Raw genomic sequence first — 21,656 nt, forward strand, 5'->3', positions numbered from 1 at the left:
GAGGGGGCATTGCGGTTACAGTCTGCGCATCGCTCCCTGGTCAACTGGATGTCGTTAGACATCCCAGGCCAGTATACGATGGAGCAGGCCCGTCGTTCCATTGCCGACTTGCCCTGATCGGCGTGGACGTGCTGAAGTACCGCACGACGAAGGGACGTGGGGACAATGATGCGGTCACAGCACAGCAGGACCCCATCTTGTGCATACACCGACTCACAGACCTTAGACAGGTCGGCCAGCGCCAGGTCCTTTGCGTCTTCAATGAGGTGCAGGAGGTGGGAGAGGCATGCGTCCGCGGCTGTCTCCTGTGCGAGGAGTGGCCATGCAATGGCAGCAGACTCCAGTGCGTCACTGCAAATGGACGCCATATGCACCGACTCCTCACTATCGGTCACATTCCATGCGCCCATGCCGCAGCCCTCATCAGAGCCAGAGGGCGAGGGATACCTGGAGGCTGCGTCGGCAGCGCAGTTGCTCTTGCCAGGCAAGTGTACAATATCAAAGCGCCATGGGAGTGTGCACTGTTTGAGTCTGAACAGGCGAGAGTTAGTTATCTCATCCAATGTCCGGTCCCCAAGTATCTTCACCAGGGGCTTATGGTCGGTGACCACAACCAGATTGTTGCACCCCTGCGTGAAGTATCTGGTCTGCTCCAGACCCCATGCTACAGCCAAGGCCTCCCCCTCCTCAATAGCGGCGTATCGCTGCTCAGCAGAGGAGAGAAAGCGTGAGCCGGCCAGAGTAATTTTCCATTCATCCGGACAGCAGCCAGGGACACCGGAGCTGCAGGTGCAGTGCTGCTAGAGGAGGAAGTATCCAATGCCGCGCCTGGACCAGTCTGGGCAGAGGCAAGTGCGCCTCTCCATGTCGTAGATCTCTATGCCTGCCCAGATAGAGTCCACGGTGGCCAGCTTGGATGCCTGAAATTCTGCCTCTAACTCGGGAGACCACACAAATTTGCATCGAGGGCTCAGAAATGGTTTAAATGGCGCCATTATGCCACGCAGCTGCGCATAGTTGGCCACCTGATTGACCAGACCAAACCAGCTCCTGATGTCCGTGGTCGAGGTAGGCGTGGGGAAGTCCCTGATGGCTGTCAGGTACTTTGGGAGGGGCTCGATTGTAGCATCAGAGACCCTGAAACCAGCAAAATCAACGTCCCTCTCAGCAAATTGAAACTTGATGGGTTCAACACGATGCCGGATTGGCCAACGTGCGTCAGGAAGTCGATTGTTCTCCACCAATGAGTGTTAAGGTCGGTGTCATAGTGGATGGTGTCATCCACGCACCTTTCCTTCCGTTCAAAGTCGGAGAGGATTGCATCAATGCGGCGATTGTAGCCATCGACAGACGACAGAAAGCCCTGTGGGGCTCTGGTGTAACGCCAGCGGCCGAAGGGAGTGATGAAGGTAGTGAGATGACGGTCTTACTCGCGCAGGGGCACTCTGTGATACCCATTCCAGGCGTCAGTGACAGTCTTCCAGGTCCCTTTCGGGATCTGGCACGCCAGGTGGAATGGTGACTCAGTTGCGAAAGTCTCACGTTTGCAGAATTTGTTAAGAGGTGAGATATCGACGGTTCTGCGGGGGTTTCCGTCGTGCTTCCGGATGACTACCACCCGGTGGCACCAGGTCACTGGTTCGCCATATGGGACATGTTCGATGACGCCCAGGGACTGGTCCCGAAGTAGGTCGTCATGCACCCTCTGTTGCCAATGCATAGGCAAGGCCGCCACGGTGTGGCACGTCTTTGGCGTTGCCGCCAGGTCAACGTGTATTTCTATGGGTGGACCTTCCATGCATGGTAGTGGCCGGTGGGGGCAAGTGTTGAATGTTGACGATGCGTACCTGTCAAGCAGCCATGCCTTCACCCGGTGATTATTCTCTGGGGAGCATGGGAACGGCAACTCCGCGGGATGCAGAGGCGGGGCCCTGCGTTGAGGACATGAGCAACAAGCCACATAATGGGAAGCCATGCCTCCGTCGCAGACTTCTCCCAGGCATGAGACTTTGGTGAGTCCACCGCAACGGCTGGCGGCTTCATGAAGAAATGCACTCCTCGATGTCAAATGGTTTTAATGACAAGGATGAAGGAGCCCTGCAGCGACATACAAAGCTGAGTGAGCAGAAGCTAACGGCAGCGTGAAGCAGCAGCATGGGCTGAAGAACAAAGCTAAGCAATGTGATAAAATAGGTAAATAAATGCAGCGCAGCTTAGCATGCATACTGACAATGTGACCATTACATTAGCTTAACAAGCAGGTGAAGACTTACAGATACAAGTCGAACAGTAGCATAGATAGATAGCAGCGTGATGGTTGAGCAGCAGCAATCCAAATGAGAGGCAGCAGTATGTACAGTGAGGGATAGTCACATGTACGTAACTTCGGGCACATCCGTGCAGGGGATTGGTCACCTGTACGTGACTTCAGGCACATCCCTGAATACACCTTTTTCCCTCGAGGCTTGATCGCAGCACACCCTAGTGGCCAGTGGTGACCTCTGCAGCTTCCATCCGGTCCGGAGGCAAATCAGCAGAGCACAGGGTTAAAACTCCTCCCACAACGGGAGGCATTTGTGACTTCCTGTTGCAGATTGAAAAGCTGCATCTGCATGTGTTTCGTTTCAGAAAGCTGCATCTGCATTTGGGTCTGCGTGTCATTTTTCATCTGGAAAAACTGCATTTGCATTTGGGAGATCTGTATTTGCTGTAAAAGAGACCCCACTGTCAAAATACAACAGAAAGTAATGCAGAATTATTTAAAAGATTATACTGTTATTGAAAAGTTTGTAAAGATGAAATATCTGCATGTTTTTTTGTTTGTCTCCTGTCTCCTTCCTCCTCTTGTCTCCTGTTTCCTTCCTCCTCTTGACTCCTGTCTCCTTCCTCCTCTTGTCTCCTGTTTCCTTCCTCCTATTGTTTCCTGTCTCCTTACTTCTCTTTTTGTCTCCTCTTGTTGGTCTCCTCTCTTGCCTTCAGAAAAAAATGCTTTCTGGCCTTTCTATTAGTAAATTCATTTACAGTGTCATCAAAGTCCAAATTTCTGACAAGCTGAGATTCAATAGCTGTCAGTGACAGTGCACTGAGCCTCTCTGGGGATTATTTTGAGCTGTGAGCCACAGATCGTTGACGCGCTCCAGACAGATGCGTCCTGAGCAGGGCCACAGTAACGGTCAGCATATCTTTTAGAACTGCAGTTAAAAGGTAATTCATGAGGTGAAAATATGAGCATCAGTGAGTTTGCGGCCGCTGCGCAGGAGGAGAGAGCTGAAGCAGGCAGTAAAGATGCAAAAACTACCGTTGTTAAAAGAAATGTGTGTTAACTTAGAAAATGTGGGCGCAAGTTGAATTACTTGTCAACTTTTTTCTCCAATGTTGACTGCTGCACACAAAAAAAAGACCACTGCTCGCGTGGGCCCCCTTGTGGCTGTGCCCAGTTTGCCCGCAATATAATCCGGCCATGCGTTTATCATAAATTATTTATTGTATTCAGATTTCTGCTGAGGCACCTAGAAAGGATCACACTTTAAATTTTGTGCAATAAATAAATTTTAATCCACTAACTGATTCATAACAGAATAAATGCATGCTGAGTTTATGGTACAGCCACGTCTGATGCCTCATATTTTTAAAAAGATTTTGCAAAACATGTAAACTCACTTTAATCAAAGGACATGTTAACAGTGAAAATACAAGGCAAGAAACAGGAAAACACCACAGGTGTTTATTTGATTGAACTGTTGTTAACTAACAAACGACGGAGCTCATATTTGTGGTTAACGGTGAAACTGGTTCTGTTGGGGGGGGCATCAAAAGATTTTTGCCCCTTTGTTAAATAAAAGTTTACAAATGAAAACAGAATTCAGTTTTAATGTGAGACTTCAGTTGTTTTTAATCAAAATGAATGTTACTAATGTTTAATTTAGTTTAGATTATGAGTTAATTAATTAGAGACGAACTTGGAGATTTAAAATGTGAAATCAGGTTTTCTACGTGGAACTTCAGTCCACCTGACGGTTTGCACACAAACACATAAATGTTCTCCAGAACATGTACTGTCCGAGTTAAGAACAGGTCACCAGACAGAATAAATAACTGCTATACACGTTTAATGTGCTTCTGCGAGAACTTGTGAGGAATGGGCTGAAAACGCTGTACACTAAACCTCCAGCTCTTAACAGAACATTCAGACTAGAAATATTTGTTTAACTTTGTTTATATCCAACATCATCATCATCATCATCATCATCATCATCATCACTCGGACTCCTTTCGTCATCACCTCCGCGTTACAACAAGCGGTTCCGTTAGTCCTTCACAACTACATATTTACATTAGAAATGTGGTGACAGCTAGTGTTAGTGCACAGAAGAAATAGAGAACATCGGAAATGCTCCTCAATCCCCCCCCCCCCCCCCCCCCCCAACTCAAGCTTCAATTACAATCAGAGGCATCAATGAGCTCAGATGATCCCACGTGACTTCAGATGGTCTAGGACCAACACATCTTTAGTGAAGACTGACTGGTCCCAGTGGTGCTCCTGTTCTTCAGTTCTGCTTGCAGGTGGGACGGGGTAGAATAAAACACTGTTTGGTCAAAAACACTCATTTGGAAGAAAAATAGATGATAAGACCCAGGACCAGGAGTACTATAGAAACAACAATGGCCAGAATGCACATCTTCTTCCTGGACTTTTGCTGTGAGAAGGCAGAGACAGCAGAGAGAGAGAGAGAGAGTTAAACGCCCATTGTTAAAGCTTCCTGCATGTTTCCTCAGACTCTGATCTAAACTGCAGCCTGTGCTGTTTTGTTTTTACTGCTGTCATCAGCAGTTCACCTCTTAGAGGACTCTTTCTCCTATAAAGAGTGCAATGTTTCTGTGTTAAAGGCCAAGTTCACTGAGACATGTGAAAATAGTCTTCTACCCCTATTTCCTGCATCAGCTGCTGATGGAAAATAGACGAGGAAACTCGGATTAGAAAAGCCACTGCAAAATGTGTAGAAAACACAAGTGAACTTGGTCCTTAAGTCAGAAACAGGCTTGACTCCTTTGTTTCGGGGTTCTCACCTTTGCAAGAGTGAAACCATATTCTAATCACCCGCATGCCTCTTGGTGAGAGCATTTTTCCACCACAGAGGTTCTTTAACGACAGAAGATGGAAGAGAAGAACTCACCTGATACATAGCTGCCCTCTGCAGCTGCTCTGCTCCTCGTTCCACGTGAACTTCAGCGTTCTCCACATTTGCCTCGATGCTATCTGCAGCAGAACACAAGATCAGCTAACAGGAACAAGACAAAGCTGCCATAGAATCCATGGGCGTCATTTCTTTTGCCCACCCCTTCAGACAGAAGGATGGAAATGGAATAAATCAGGAGCATGAGAAGGGTTCCAGATGGCTACCGTTGCCCCTGATGACTCAGTCACTATTTTCATGGAAAACCTGTACATTTTGTGAACAGCGACACAAGAGTGAGGACCTCCCTGATGCTCAGGAGAGAGGTGAGAACTAAAGGGTGGCGACATTTCAAATATACTCATTCTGGTTAAGGTCAGGAGGCCTAGCAGGAAGCACAGACCAACCTTTCCCCTGCCACTCCCACCAGCTCCTCCCGTGGGACAAAAGCAGTTCCCAGACCAGGTCAGAGATACATTCCCTCCAGTGCACCATGGGTCAACCTGGATGGGACATACCCAAAACACTTCCCACAGTAGGGATCTTGGCCAAATGCTCCAGTTAGCCGCTCTGGACATGGACAGCAGTCCCACTCCGCAGGTTGTCTGATCTCTGAGGCTGGGCCCAGACACCCTGCAGAGGAAGCTCTTTTTGGTTCTCTGGCCCTGGTGGAGGAGCCGTGGACGCCTCAGAGACAGCAGCTGAGAGACAGACTCATCAGCCTATCTGACACTTATTACTACCAGAATTGTCCTAACAGACTCCTTCAAGATAATTCCTTCTCCATACGTTTTTCCATCTACACCAAACAAGAGGTTTAATCAACTCCAGGAAGACTGGGATAGACAACATTATAAAAGTGTTTGATTCACTAGGTGAACCCGAAAAACGACTCTTCAATCAACCAACAAAAACAAACATGGCCTCCTGTACATCCTTAGGTGATTATTTAACAATATCAAATGGCCCAAGTGGCTGGGGAGAGGGAAGTCTGGGCCTCTCTGCTTAGACTGCTGCCCCCACGACCTGACCCCGGATAAGTGGAGGGAAATGAATGGATGGATGGGATACATATACTGATCCAAACAAAGAAGTGGATAAACTAAATACCACAGAATTTATTACAGGTGGAAAAAAATCCAGTAGCCAATCACAAAGCTTCTTTAAGACCAATTTTTACAAGTACACACATGGCCACCTGACCCAGTATCCAGAATACTGCAACCAGTACAGAACCACTCACCAATCATCTCCCCTTGGTCGTGGATCATCACAGCCAGGTCCTTAAAGATCTGGTTCACATCCATGATGTCAGACTGAAATTAACCAACAGAAATCAGCTGCTGGTCCTCCAGTTGGTAGTGATGTCACAGGAGGTAACAGGAAGTGACGTCTCACCTCCAGCTGTCTGATGTTGGTCTCTCTCTCCTTGATCAGCTCCAGGTCCTCCTCCGTGACACCGACCTCCTCTGTCTGAGTCAGCTGACCAAAATCCTCTTGGCTTCACAAAAACAAAGGATAAAAGAAAGTCTTGTAACTTTTACTAACCCCTAAGTGATGAGAAGCACAGCCATCGTAGCCATCAGTAGGGACTCCAAGCTCAACAATTATAACGACTCATCCTTTATTCACATTTAACTCTTTGGTTACAAAGTTCCTCGAGAGACCAGATGGAAATCGCTTACTTATCAAACGAAACAAGCTTCTCATCACGAAAATTGTCTTCTGCCTAAAAGAGAAGACAAAGACACACGTTAGCCGATCCATCCTCAGTACATCAACAAGTGATTTCTGCTCCCAAGCAGAACATTTGACCTTTGACCTTAAACAGGAAGCTTATGCTGGGAAACCCTCCAATGTGGCAGCATTTAAACAATCCTGCAGAGAAGAGTGGGACAAAGATCCACCATGGTGATGTGAGAGGGTGTTAGAGCTAGCTTCCCAGTTTATTTTAGGGTTGATTTGAAGATTTGAATTCTTGTTTTTAAATGTTTGAATGGCCTTGCTCCCTCTTACTGCCGGTTTATCCCAGATCTCATCTCATAACCTGGGGCAACAGAGCCGCATCCTCTTGGTATAAGGAAGGCCAGAATGTTGGAAGATTTTAAACCTCGTTTCAAGACCCATCATTTTAAATTGGCTGTTTACTCCAGCTGATCAGAAACTGCCAAGCCGCCTTTTCTTAGCCATTTTAGGTTTGGTTAAGTTCTTGTTGACTGACCTGTACAGCACTTTGGTCTCCTTGTGATATATAAAGGGTTACTATTATTATTATTATTCTCTTACTTTGGTGGTGTGTGTGTGTGTGTTAAGGCTGTATGCTGTTGTCTCTCACAAATGTTTTTGGAGTACTTCAAATACTACCATAGTTTCCATTTTAGCACAGGTTCCAGTGGAAAACAACTCCTGTTTTATGCTCTTTTATTAATCACAATCAACATACATACATAAATAAACAAACAAATAAATAAATAAAGATTCCAATTCTGGGATCAGTCCAGTACATATTACCATTGCCTTGTCAATAACAAATAATTGATCCTTACCGATAGTCGAGATCCAGCCCTCGCTCTGGCTATCGACTCCCTCTCTTTCTCTGCTGCACGCCGCTGGACAGCCTGGAAGTTGTTGAGAGCGGCTGAGAAGTCATTCATGAGCCGCTCCCTCTGGATCTTCTGCTGCCTCTGGACACCACAGAACCAGACATCAATCATCCAATCCAACAAGCAAACCCAAACAAGAGTCAACAGCACAATCTGCCAAGGAGGTTTGGGAAGTTTTTCATGGAAGCAACCCACACACTCCACTGTTCTACAAATGTTTCTCCATTCAAGGAAACAGTCACACTTATCAATGATATTAAATTTATTACAGGAAGAATGTTACAACAGAGAAACATTGATCCTTAAAAGGGCTAAATAGCTAGCAGTTAGCTTAATTAATTCACCAGCTGTCAATGAAGAACACAAGAAGAAGAAGAAAAAAGCTTGTTTTTGTCAGCACCATGGTGGAGCCTGGAGGTAATAGTTGGAGTGTTTTGTCTTTGGAGGTGAAACAAAGAGCTTAAACCAGAGTGAACCTCACCATGGCCTACACTCATTGGAGGAAGCTAAAGGAGGCTACGAAATCACAGACTGATGGTGACCTGACTTTGTTGCTACTGGATTTTAGTAATATTATTTTTTGTCCAACAGTGTGGACATTTTTAATTTGGGGCTTACTTAGTAAGACTTGCCTCATGTTGGTGCTAGCTTGTTGTTAGCGCTAGCTACAGCAGCCTGCTGCAGGGTTGCTTACAACAATTGTAATTCCACTTTGAACCAGTAGGACGGAGAAGCTAGAAACTGTTTAGTGTTACTTTACAAACCCTTTGTCCAGAAGTCGAGTGCTGGGTTTTAGGATTGCTTCGAGGTATAAATAGGTAGCTTACTATAAACATACCAATGACAGCAGACTGGAAATATGCTTTTCTTATCATGTATTCAGTAAATATGTCAACATGAAAACTCAGAAGAACAACACAGTAGTTTTCCAACTTCTGTAGAGACAAATAAGACAAGACTGTATGAAGTAAACTTACAGTGGCTGAAGAAAAACTAAAGCAACATCACAGTAATAGATGTACTGTAACTTTATTATTATTACTGTCTGGCTAGATCAGACACAAGATTTTATCCATATCCCATCATGTCTTTAGTGGCATCTGATTGTTATGCTTTCAGTTAAACAGGTGTGTGTTTCCACACAGGCCAGGGCTGTTTGGACAAGATGTAGCCTCACAAACCTCATCTGTGAAAATGTGTGTAGAGTTTTGCACAAAGTGTAAAGAAGACATTAACCCTTTGATGCATAATGCTCACTACAGTGGACAATTAAGCACAGCTGTTGAAGACCTTGTTGCATTTTTGAGCCCCTCCATTTGGACTTCAGTAAGTCAAGCCAACATATTTCATGTTCAGAATGCACGCTGTCCACTGAGGTGGACATGTAGTAAATTAGTTGTAAATTATTAAATGTTACAAAAAATATTTGTTGAAATTTGTTTCATTCACACCTAAAGATGAATGAAAAAACTTGTTTAAAAAATCATGGTTGAAGATTTCATAATTCATGCATCGAAGGGTTAATGTTGAACAAATCAGCAGAAGTATTATTCTCCTTGGGAGTGGACTGTTTTATTTTATGGTGTAAACAATCATAAAAACTGTAGAGTCACGCAAAGATACTCCGCGGGCCACCTGCAGCATCCCTCATCCATTAACCCCTAACAGGTGTGTCAACAGAGCTAATCGGGGTAGACGTAAACCCAAGGGAGGCGTTGATGTACCTGCTCCTGTAATACTAGTGTTAGTCTCCATTAGGTGTGTGTGTGTGTGTGTGTGTGTGTGTGTGTGTGTGTGTGAGCCCGTGCACACGTGTGTGCGCACAAGTGTGTGATGATGACAAATATTTACAGACTGAGTCCTCAACAGAAGTGCATCTTTCTATCTTTCCATTTTTTAATTAAAAACCAAAAAACAAATGTTTTTTTTTATTGGATGCAAAAAAAAAAAAAGTCCAATTTTAGTCTCAGGACACGTTACGAAATGGAAAAATGGGCCACAGGACCAAATATGATTTTAATTAGTGATGTCAAAGTCAAAGCAAACATCTGGTCTCTGATTGGCCAACAGCCAAGTGACTGTTCCACTGCCTTTGTTCCACTTTATTATGTTATAAAACATCAGCGTTATATTATTTTATTATAATTTATGATTTTATTATGATAATATAACGCTGATGTTTTATAACATCAGCGTTATATTATTTTATTATAATTTATGATTTTATTATGATAATATAACGCTGATGTTTTATAACACAAGCCTGAAGATGTTCAACCATGTTGTGGAGTCACAAATGCTAATGGTTAGCTTCTACTAGTCGGGATACACTCTGCTCTCTCTTTCCTGTGGGCAGTCCCAAGCCAGGGTGGGCGGGGCCTGTGACAGAGACTGGCTTTCTCTGACTTGCTCATTTCCATATCTATTTTCCTTCTATTCCAGCAAATATGGTTTGTAGACTATTTTCATGCTCAGCATGCAGGTGAAACTCAGCATGACCAATCGCATTTTAAAAAGGAAGTATGGTTCTTTGGTGAACAAGACCTTTAAGAAATAAACAGCTCTATGATCTTTTTCCAGACGTCCTATAAAAACACTATTAGCTCTGATTGTTGCTCATCACCATGAAGGTCAGTTGGCTGGAGACAAAAATCACCTTACTGAGTACACTGGCAAGGAACTTGTCCACATAAACTTGACCCATGAAATATAAAATCTTATTTGGCCCTGCGGCCAGTCTCTCCTTTTGTATTTTTGATCAGACAGTAAAACTGAAAACTATAAAAAAATAAACTGACCAATTGAAACACAAACAACAAAAACACCAGCCATCTTTTAAGTTTTATGGTCCTGTGAACCTTTCATTTTACTCTACACAGATATGTGAACACACACACACACACACACACACACACACACACACACACACACACACACACACACACACACACACACACACACACACACACACACACACACACACACACACACACCTGCTCAGAGGGCGAAGAGGGCAGAGGGGTGGAGCCAAGGTCCTTAAGGTGCTTGTTGGTTTCTTTTGCAAGCTGATTGGTGTAGTGCTGAATCTGCTGCCTAGAAAAACAAGTTAGAAGGAAACGTCTGGAGACTAAGCAGGAACATGCACAGTACAAATGACTAGATCTAAACCATTAAAAGGGTCGGTTTGTCCAACACTGAACCAGTATGGCTGTCCATTGCGTTTACAGAAACTCCATTTACATTAAAAATGTTAATCAGGTCAAAGAACAGCATCAGGACTCAGACCTGCTCTCAGACTGAGGTCCAACAGAACCGGTTCTGTGAGACTGTGGTTCTAGAAAATAGAAGAATACCAGAGAAGGTAGATCCCACTTACAGCTGGTCCTGGAGCTCGCTGGTGTCTTGTCTGGTCCCCAGCTGGTTTACCATGGTCTTGATCTGGGCAGCTGTCATGGGAGCACAAGAGAGCTGTTAGGGTTCTACTGCAGGTTCTGATCCCACCACACACCATGAGATGGAACCAGGACCAGTTCTGACCCTGTTAGAATCTGAACCAGGCAGCGATGTGTCGTCAGTGCCAGCACGGCATCCTCTGGCAGAATAACTGACTCAGATCTACAACCTAAAATATAACATTTGTTCAGTGAAATAGTGTTAATTCACTTCCAACAGATTTTATATGGGGAACGATGGTGGCAGAGAGGCTCAGTGCCCATCCCGTAACCGGAGGGTTAAAGGTTCACGTCTCAGGCACTTCCCCTCCTTGTCTGCTGCTGGTGGTCAGTGGGACTGGTGGCCTCGCATCTGTAAGTGTGCCCCAGGGTAGCTGTGGCTACAATGTAGCTCATCACCACCAGCGTGTGAATGGGTAAATAACTGGTGTGTTGTAAAGCACCTTAGGGGGTTGTCGGACTCTGGAAGATGTTATATAAACACAGGAATGTTTCTCTGTGTCGTTGTCGGTACAGGATCGGCTCGGGGTCCTTCGACTGCCGATGACGTCAAAGTAGTTGATTTGCTGAACATGAAGCTTACGGATGTTACATTATCACGTTATGATTCTGATTGGTCAGAACAACTTTGCGGCCGTAGTCTTAGCGATTGTAGTCCTGTAGTCTAAAAATCAACTCTTTTTGGAGAAAACGTTTGAATTTCCAAAGGAAATGTAAAATATAAGCAAATGATAAACGGTGAGCCTCAAAAGCGCTTGATGTTGATGAAATGGGGCAAAATAAAATATAAGAACTTTATAGAAAGACACCAAGCAATATTTTGAGTCAAAGAATGTATTTAGATAACAACTAAGGAAATATACAGACGACCTCCACATTAATACAAACAGAAATGGCTTCACATATAAGAACTGTTCTAATTTGTCAGTCCGACGTTGGTTTTATGCAGTTTCACATTCTTTACAAAACAAAAATAATATGGTGTTTTATTAACAAATTACAATTATAAAGAAAACAATTAGGTGTTAACAAACAAGAATTTATTAACAAAACTGCTGATGTCTTTCCAAAACGTATGTGTGAAAGCCGAGTAGATTTGCAGTAATGTGACGTCATCGGCAGTCGAAGGACCCCGAGCCGATCCTGTACCGACACCGTGTCCTCTACATCTGGATTTTTCTTCCAATCAGATTTCAGCCTCTATTGATGCCAGGGAGAGTCCAATCTGCCCAAAGCGTTCAGAATCAGTAGAACGGGCCTTTGTTAGTTATACCATATAGTAGTGGTAGAGTGATTTATCGCCCAATGCCAATATACAGTATCTCCTTAGTAAAGCAGATTTAAAGTCAGGCACATCCTCAGGCAGCCTGGTGCTGCTGCAGAGTTATGTTCCTGAGTAACTTCTGCATAACAAATAATTTTGTTTGATTCACTTGAGTTAGATGTCTGATTTTAACACTGAGCCGTGCACAAAATTAAGGTTTAACAGTTGGTTAAATTACAAGTTCAAAAACTGATTTAGCTTCAGAAATTTTGTGTATCAACTGATGTCTAGATATCGGCCATCAGCTGACCATTAGCTCTGCTTATCGGCATCAGTAATAGAAAATCCAACATTGGTTAACCTCTACTATGGGATCTGGTTTTTTTAACCAGTGAGCTTTCAGAATCACATCGCTGAGCCAGGTAGTTGGCTCACGGTGACATCAGGGGTTTTTTGTCCTCCGATTGGTCCGACGGTCTGAGAGAAGCTATCTCTACCAAGTGTCGCTAGCAAAACACATTCTTGTGAGCCATGCACATTAATACTTTTGATGTTACTTATTTTTTATGCCCACAATGGCTGATGGAACGGGATGAATGGATTTGGTCTCAGGAAGTATTCCATTTTCAAGTCGTACTTTCTCAGAAAAGCTGGACATGCTAGCCCGCTGACGGAACTAAAACACAGAAATCAGCTTTATATCACTTAGGTTTTCCTGCAAAAAGTGAGAAGTAGGGGTGCACCGATTGCAGTTTTTGGCCAATCACCGATCTTGAGAAAAACCTGACTTGCCGATATCGATTTTGTCTTAACGAAAAGCAAATTATATCAATGTTTCAATTTCCTGTCATTGAGAAAACCAATACAATACTCATTAAACAATACCAGTTTCAACTGGACATGAGGTAATGTTCTCAAATGTAAATTAACATATTTAGCATTGTTGTTTGAACTACAAAATCATATTTGTTCCTTTAAGCCAGGCGGGCACTGTGCGACTCTTTCACTTTTTTGAGCCGATTTTCCCCTCGTGCGAGAATCTACAAGATCGGGGCAAGTTTTGTGCAGAGCGTCGTGTAGTATACAGGTGGTTACGAGAGGCAATTAACACCACGTGACCAGCTACCTATCAGCAATCGTGAGCTCGCACTGATTTCTGGCATGTTTGATATTTTGCTCGTCCCTCGTGAGGGTTGAAGCAGCGCTGCGAGTGGCTGCAACCCAAAAAGTACCAAAACCGCTCACGGCGCATGCGTCATGCGTCAGCACGGCTTGCCAGCTATTTCTCTATTAACACATGTCGTTTGTTTTTATTTCTACACTGTTTTTCACACACAATGACAAGAAAGCATGTTTGCCATGTTTATGTCAAATTAAACAGTTCACAAAACACTGATTTACTTTCTTTCTTTCATTATCCTCATCCAACCCCCATAAATCCCTGTGTGTACTCCTGCAGCACTCCAGAGGGACAACAGACATCAGTAACAACACAAAAAAAAATTCCCCTCATAATTATTAGTAATTGTTAATAATAATTAAGTGACACCACACCCTGTTACATACTCACTCCCCCCTTATTATTAAATAATTTTGTTGTAAAACGAGAAACTGATCATTCATCAAGAGACCTGCTGTTCACACCTCTGAAGAAATAACATTAAAGAAGCCAAAAAGACTGAAGTGCGACCCTGGAGAGATGATGATCAGTGGATAATACCGTGGGGATAACAAACAGGCTATAAAGCTCATTCACATGGTCATCACGTGACCATGTGGCATGTGATTTCCCACCAGGCTGAAGCGCGAGGAACAGGAGAAACCTCTTACTGTTCTGTGTGATCTTCTGGATGTTTGAGCTGCAGGACTGGATGAGAAAGCTGAAGTCCATGTGAACCGGGCGGAACTCCGCTTTTCCGTACATGTTTGCGACTGTTAGGAGCTTCCTGACACGTTAAACTGGAACTGCAAAAGAAAATGGAACAATAAACATTGCATTATTGAACGATTTGGCTTAACGACATAATGGTTTAAGTAAGTTTTAAGGGTCTAAAGATTTAAACTCGTTTCCCTTTTTGACTCTGTCACGCGTATGAATGACGTTTGATTATTTCAGTAATGAGCTCAAAGGTCCAATCAAGTCAGATTATCACTTATTTATCACCGCTAAGCAGTTAAACTAAATGTAAATGTAAACAAATGTCCGAACACCGAGTTAGCGAACAGACCAGTTTGCTGTTTAAACGCCTTTAAATTAACCCCATAATTAATCAATAACAATAAGGAACGGAACACTTCAACAAACCGTCGTATCTGTTTAGCTCAGCTAGCGTTGTGTTGGTAGAACGGAGAAGCTAAACCTTCGTTTTAGGCTAACGGTGGCGAACTTGTCTACTTTCGTCTTTTTACAGTAAAAACTGCTCGTAAACTGGACACGCAGAGCGTGGTCAATTAAAACAAAGACGAAATTCTACATTAAAACAAGGCATCATGCTGTAATTTGCTTACTAATGTATTGAAATCGATACATGGGCGTAGATGACTCGTCCTCCGTTAGGTTGATGCTATATTGCATTAGCGCTAAGACCTCACAGACCAACACACCCTAACAACCAATACCAGGATGCTACTTCAACAGCTCAACCAATCACAATGCAGCGTCCCACCCATTTTATCACGGCCTCCAATCATAGGTCAGAGAGCCAAACCTACTTCCTGGTCCGTGGTGTTTTTTTAATTTATTAATTTTTTTTACAGGTTTTATTCAGAAAACACATTCAATAAATCCATGGATCACATTTTACAGTTGTTTAGAATTGCAATAATATACATGCAACATTAGGAAACTATTAAACAAAAAACCAAGAAATAAAAAAAACTGACGAAAACATATATAACTTAGAAACATAACACTTAGGGGTCTGCTGTGTCTAAGTTGAAATGATGAAATAAGTTGATGGTCTTTGTTAGTTTGTTGTTCTTCATTTTTAATTTTTCAATGCTGTTCCAATATTTCATAAGGTCTGTAATTCTGAAATTATAGAAGGGGATACTTTTCTGAAAAATCATTTTATGTAAATAATATTTTGCTAAAATAATGACTAAGTTAATTATGTATTTTTCATTGGATGATAAATGAGGGTTAGTAACAATAAGAAGTATTTCATATTTGCTTAAAGAAATATTTTTTTTGTAACTTTTTGGAAATGTATCTTTTTAAATGGAACCAAAACAAAGTTACATGAAAGCAATCAACAAAAACATGTTCAATAGTTTCTCCCTTACAACCACAGAAAGTACATATGTCAGAAACATTTGGAAAAAAATACAGATGTTTGCTTTTGACGGGTAATATCTATGAACAATTTTGAATCAAATTTCTTTTATCTTATTCACAATAACATATTGGTGAGGTAGCAGAAAGATCCTGTTCCAGAGTTTTGTATTCATAAAAGTCCATCAGTGTTTACATATCGGGGTTGAGACAGGATCAATTACTTTTCTAATAACAGAATTATTAAATTTCTTATCTGTGATTGGAATCCCAGAAATAGTTGGAGGTCTGGCTGTTGCAGATAAGATGATGTTTGATTGTATGGTCTGTGTTAAATAGAAAATACAAACATAGATGGATTTAATTACCATGTTATACTCTTCTTGTGAAGTATTAATGTTATATTTTTCTAAGAAGACTTTGTGGGATAATGTTTCGCCATTAGTATTTAGTAGATTATTCACAGTGTTTACATTGGGGCAGCAGTAGCTCAACAGAGCGGGTTGTCCAGTAATCGGAAGGTTGCAGGTTCGATCCCGGCTCCGGACAGAGAACTCTGCTGTTGTGCCCTTGGGCAAGACACTCAACCCACCTTGCCTGCTGGTGGTGGTCGGATGGACCGGTGGTGCCTGTGCTCGGCAGCCTCGCCCCTGTCAGTGCTCTCCAGGGCAGCTGTGGCTACATTGTAGCTCATCACCATCAGTGTGTGAATGTGTGTGTGTGAATGGATGAATGATACACTGTAGTGTAAAGTGCTTTGGAGTCCTTACTCTGAGAGGCACTATACAAGTGCGGGTCATTTATCATTTACATTATTTAATGACCAATTGTGTAGAAAGAGTGTTTTATTTTTGTTTACAATATATGTATTGTTCCAAATAATACAATTGTGAAGTGAGAAGTTGTGTTTAAAGATAAGATTCCAACATAATAAAGCTTGTTTATGAAAATTACTTAATTTAACTGGGAGTTTTCCTACTGACAAAGGACATTTCAACAGAAAGTTAAGTCCACCAAAAGCATTAAATAGATTATTTGGGATAATATTCCATATGCTATTAGGGCTTTTAATGAATCTTTTAATCCAATTGATTTTTATAATTTGGTTAAATGAGGTAAAGGTCAGTACATTAAGGCCCCCCTCAGCCACTGGATTTGAGAGAACAGATCTTTTTACCTTGTCAGGCTTGTTTTTCCATATAAAATTATAAAGAATTTTATCAAGTTGGGAGCAAATGGATTTGGGAATATCTAAGATTGAGAAAACATAGGCTGCTCTAGACATTCCCTCTGCCCTGCTTATCAGAACTCTACCGTATATAGATAAATCTCTGGAGGCCCAACAATTAAACTTAGTTTTAATAGCCTGAGTCACTGGGAGCATATTTAAGTCCGGAGTTTCTCTGTTATTTTTTGATATCTTAATGCCTAAATAAGTTACTATGTTTTTAATAGGAATGTTACATATTTCAGATTGGCAGCTGTCCTTTAGGGGTAGAATTTCACATTTTTTGATATTTAGATTTAATCCTGATATTTTTGAAAATTCAGATATTTTAGATAAAGCTGTGGGTATTTGTTCAATATTTTGCAGAAACAAAGTAGTGTTGTCTGTTGCGAAATCTTGATTTCTTTGTCAAAAATTTGTATTCCCTTCAAAGGTGATTGTAGTATTAAATAGTTTAATATGGGCTACTAGCAAGAAGATATAAGGGGAGGCTGGGCCCCCCGACGCACCCCTTTTTCTACGTTAAATCTTTGAAATGTGCCACACATGAGTTTGACTGAGCTATTGTTGTTTCTATAAAGTGTTTTCACTGCTTTGATGAAAAAAATACCAAAGTTTAAGAAGGTTAAAGTATCAAATATAAATTCATGGTTAATTGTGTCAAATGCCTTTTGAAAGTCTAAAAAAAGAATAACTGGGTCCCCAGAGAGTAATTAATTATAATTTATCAAGTCCAAAACTAATCTAATATTGTTAGAAATATGACTTCCAGGTAAGAAGCCATTTTGGGCTTCATGGATAATGTCATTAATTCCATATTTTAGCCGTTTGACTATTACTGAAGCAAGAATTTTGTAATCGTTGTCCAGATCCCGTTGTCGTTATCCTACCACATCCCGGACGAGCCCCCAAATTGTTGAGGTCAAAAATGATGGATACGGACCTCCCCGAGTTGGTTGATGTGGATGGAAACGACCGAGTCAAAACTAAGGATCGAAACAGCTTTAATGCACGATCAAAAGAGAGTGGAGACCAACACGGTGTACATACATTAAGTGTTCACGCGGCGTGCTAGCAATGGTCTGACCCGAACTGAAGATGACAAGTGTTTAAGTATGTGTCTGGCTCGTTCCCCTGTGGTGTATCTTATTGTGATAGGTCGAGGAGCGCATGATCGGCTCATGCACTTGTTTCTGATTGGGTGTTGAGTGCGTGTGCAGCTCATGCTGGATGCATGAGCTGTGAGTGTGTGTGAGTGTTGTTTGTTTTGCTCTAACGCTTTGCTTCCTCCAGGCGCAGCTCATGTGGTAGAATGTTCCAACTGTAGCTGGGACTTTCCGTGTCTTTGGGGGCCTAATTTGACTGTTGTCAGGTTGAGTCAGACCAGGCTTTGCACTCACATGGGTGTCTCAAAAGGTCACATCTGAACGTTGTGTGCTGTACAGTATATTGGCAAATATGTCATATGTCTCAACAGCCAAAAGGAATTTTGAGGTTTCTACAGTAAACGTTTGGTAAAATTCACCTGTGAGGCCATCATTACCAGGTGATTTGTTGAGTTTAAGATTTTTAATTCCCCATTTTACTTCCTCAATGGATAATGGTTCATCATACTCTTCTCTAAGAGTGGTGCTTGCTTTTTTGACATTGTCAAGCGAATTAAATATATTGGATGAATCAGAACATGTTTCCATTTTGTAGAAATTAGCATAATATTTGGACACAAATTTGGATATAGTATTATAGTCTGTTGTTATGGCATTTCCTATTTTTAATTTATTTAGGGTACTTCTTTCAATGTTTCTTTTTTCAATGTTAAAAAAATATTTACTGTTTTTCTCTCCTTCTTCCAACCATTTTAGTCTTGATCTTATGAATGTGCCTTTAGCTTTTTCCTTATAAATGTCATCTAATTCAGATTGAAAGTTTAGCTGTAATAATTTTTCATTATCAGTAAGATTCAGAGCGATTTTCAATATACATTTAATTAAAAATTCTATTCTAGCTTTTCTTTATTTAGCTAAGTCTTTGCTGAAACTAATGGCATGTTTTCTAACTTCATATGTGAACAGTTCCCAATGTTTCCCAAACTCATTTGTAGAGACTGCTTGTTCCCAATATCGTTTTAAAAGTCTGTAGTTTCTATAAAGCTACTATTATTCAATAAAGAATTATTAAATTTCCAATAGTTAAATTGTTTTGTTTTATGCTGTTGAGACAGACTACATTTAATAAATTTTTTTTTTATCTGTCATAATAGTAGGACTTATTTTCACTTCAGTGACCTGTTCATGAAGGTTATCAGAGACCAGCCACAAGTCAATTCGGGAACAGCGCGATAGATCTTTATTATTCCATGTGTATTGTTTCGCTGTTGGGTTATGATGTCGCCAAATGTCCATTAAGTTTAATCTTTTGCTAAATTTAATAAGATTGTTTTCCTCATCTCTACATTTAGAATATTTCCAGTTCTTGAGACCATACCATATTAAAATCTCCTCCCAAAATAATGTCCGTGGTGTTGAGTCTCTTCGTTTAGTTAGTTTACACTTACAATTCTGGTAGAAAAAAAAACGTATCTACAAACAGAACATCTGGCCAACATGTGGCTACATTAGGACTTATGGGAATAAGTGACATACCTTTAAAATTAGATTTCCTTTTAGCAACAGGTACGTTTTTTTAATTCCATTATACGTATCTACCCTGAGTACATGTTTAGAACTGTTCTACTCTTTTTGACTTACACGTTAAATCTATTTGCTGATAGCAGTATGTTCTGGATCATGGTCCAGTTCTACATCAGGCAGAAAACTAGAAAACCAGAACTTCAGTCTAAAGAGGAGGGTTTAGTACGTGTTTTGCTGGATGAGGACATAAAGACTTCACCTGTTTATGCTGCTCCAGGAAAATGTTTTGAATATTTTATAATTTCTCTATAACTACTAGATTTGTGTCATGTCTATGATATTTTTTCATCAGTTTGTTTATTCTATTATTTATGCTAATTAACCCAAAAGTTCAGTAGATACTTTTTTTTTAAAATAACATCTGGCAAATTTTTCAAGGACATTTGGAATGGCCTACAAGCAAGATGCCTACCGAGAGTAACGGTTTTATTTACATTTGGTCATTCCCTTATTTTTTTTTTTTTTTAGAAGTAACATAATTCCAATCTGACTCACAAATCTCAGAGCTGGATCATGGAGATGAGGGTGAGGTTTGTTTGCTTCAAGGTAAGAGCCAAAAACTGCCATCGCTCATGATGTCATGTCATAAAACTTTGGGGTAGCATCATCCTGTCTATACTTGTGTGAAAGCAAAGAGTTGGTTGGTAACACAATCTAAGGGTGGATCTGTTAGTCAGGAAGCACTGATGACTTCGAGTAAGTGTTCTGCAGGCAGGACTGGGATGATTTAAATCCAGAAATTTGTCACTGAGGCATGTGAGACATGATGGTAGAATTGATATGTTGTTAATAAAGTTGCTAAAACATTTTAATCTTCATGATAACATTTTGCAACACGACCTTCAGTCACAAAGCTTTATTCTAATGCTCCACTTTTTGTAATCTTTTTCTGGGATGTCTTGAAAACAACAAAGGAAGATGAAACAACCTTCTGTGATCCATCCACGTCTGCTGGTGAAGTTCCGTTTCCTCCCTGACACATTATATGGCAGGAATTGATGGACCATTTAATTACTGAATGTGTGATGTCTACATCATCAAAGAAAGATTAATACTTGCATTAGGGCTTATTGTTTGTCATTCTTTTACTGTGTTCAAATTATGAATTGTATTTTTGATTTTCATTAACATTTAAAAGGAGTCCACAAATAATATAATATGGAAACAATTCATTAAAATAAAACACCTATGGAAAAGTCAGACATCCGTTCAAATTTTCTACATACATGCACCAAACAAATGAATGATCATAGGTTTCAGCCTGATAAGAAAACACAGCATCACTGTCTCAGCTGGTCGGTTCCAGTTTCACTCCAATGTGAACTAAACTAAATCAGAAAATTTCAAAATTTGTGATTTTAAGAACATTTGGTTTGTGTGACATCTGTAACCACCGATGTGTAGATTATTCTAGTGGCCTTTTTTTTCTTCTTCTTTTTTTTTTTTTTTTGTAAAATAGATAAAAATAAACAGTTATGAGCAGTACTGTTTTTGACATGGGCGACCTGGGTAATGGCCCAGGATGGCATCATGAGAGGGGTGGCAAAATGGGTACGAAAAAAAAACTTATTTTGGGAGCGCAGTGCCTGAACATTATGCTGGTGTGTGTAACTTTTGGAAACATTTGTTCTGCTGCGTGCTGCAGAGGGAGGAGGACAGGTCTGCTGAAGCGGCTTGAGTGAAGCAGCATCTAAAAGTAAAGTGTGTTCGCCCAGGGCACCGAACAGGCTAGGACCACCCCTGGTCATTGTTGCCCCAAATCTCTGCACAGTAATTATGAGTTTAGTGTTGTTTATTATTTCCACGTATGCTTTACTTTGGTATTGAAATGCTTCTGGAGATGCTATATGATATTTCCACCTTATTTTATTGTTTGACACCATTTAATGGTATTTGCGAATTAATTTAATTATTCCCAAATAACATTTTGGTCATTAACTCATGTCACGTAAACAAGCGTGCGACACTAGC

General features: G+C 41.3%; 1 protein-coding gene across 2 annotated transcripts; it reads right to left on the reverse strand.

Moving 5' to 3' along the window:
• Positions 1–4,425: 4,425 nt before the first annotated feature.
• Positions 4,426–15,123, reverse strand: stx12 (syntaxin 12). 2 transcript variants are annotated; one of them, XM_015955770.3, is made up of 10 exons: positions 15,002–15,123; positions 14,324–14,458; positions 11,154–11,223; positions 10,771–10,870; positions 7,721–7,858; positions 6,860–6,903; positions 6,573–6,675; positions 6,418–6,490; positions 5,175–5,257; positions 4,426–4,697 (listed from the first exon to the last, which is right to left on the reverse strand). In XM_015955770.3, exons 2-10 carry the CDS (start codon positions 14,415–14,417, stop codon positions 4,605–4,607), a joined length of 798 nt encoding a protein of 265 aa, XP_015811256.1. In that variant the 5' UTR covers positions 14,418–14,458; positions 15,002–15,123; the 3' UTR covers positions 4,426–4,604. The 2 variants fall into 2 exon arrangements, with proteins under 2 accessions (XP_015811256.1, XP_015811257.1); XM_015955771.3 differs by lacking the exon at positions 15,002–15,123 and adding an exon at positions 14,799–14,926.
• Positions 15,124–21,656: the final 6,533 nt, after the last annotated feature.

The sequence above is a fragment of the Nothobranchius furzeri genome, chromosome 11 (assembly GCF_043380555.1).
Source record: "Nothobranchius furzeri strain GRZ-AD chromosome 11, NfurGRZ-RIMD1, whole genome shotgun sequence".
Lineage (NCBI taxonomy): Eukaryota > Metazoa > Chordata > Actinopteri > Cyprinodontiformes > Nothobranchiidae > Nothobranchius > Nothobranchius furzeri.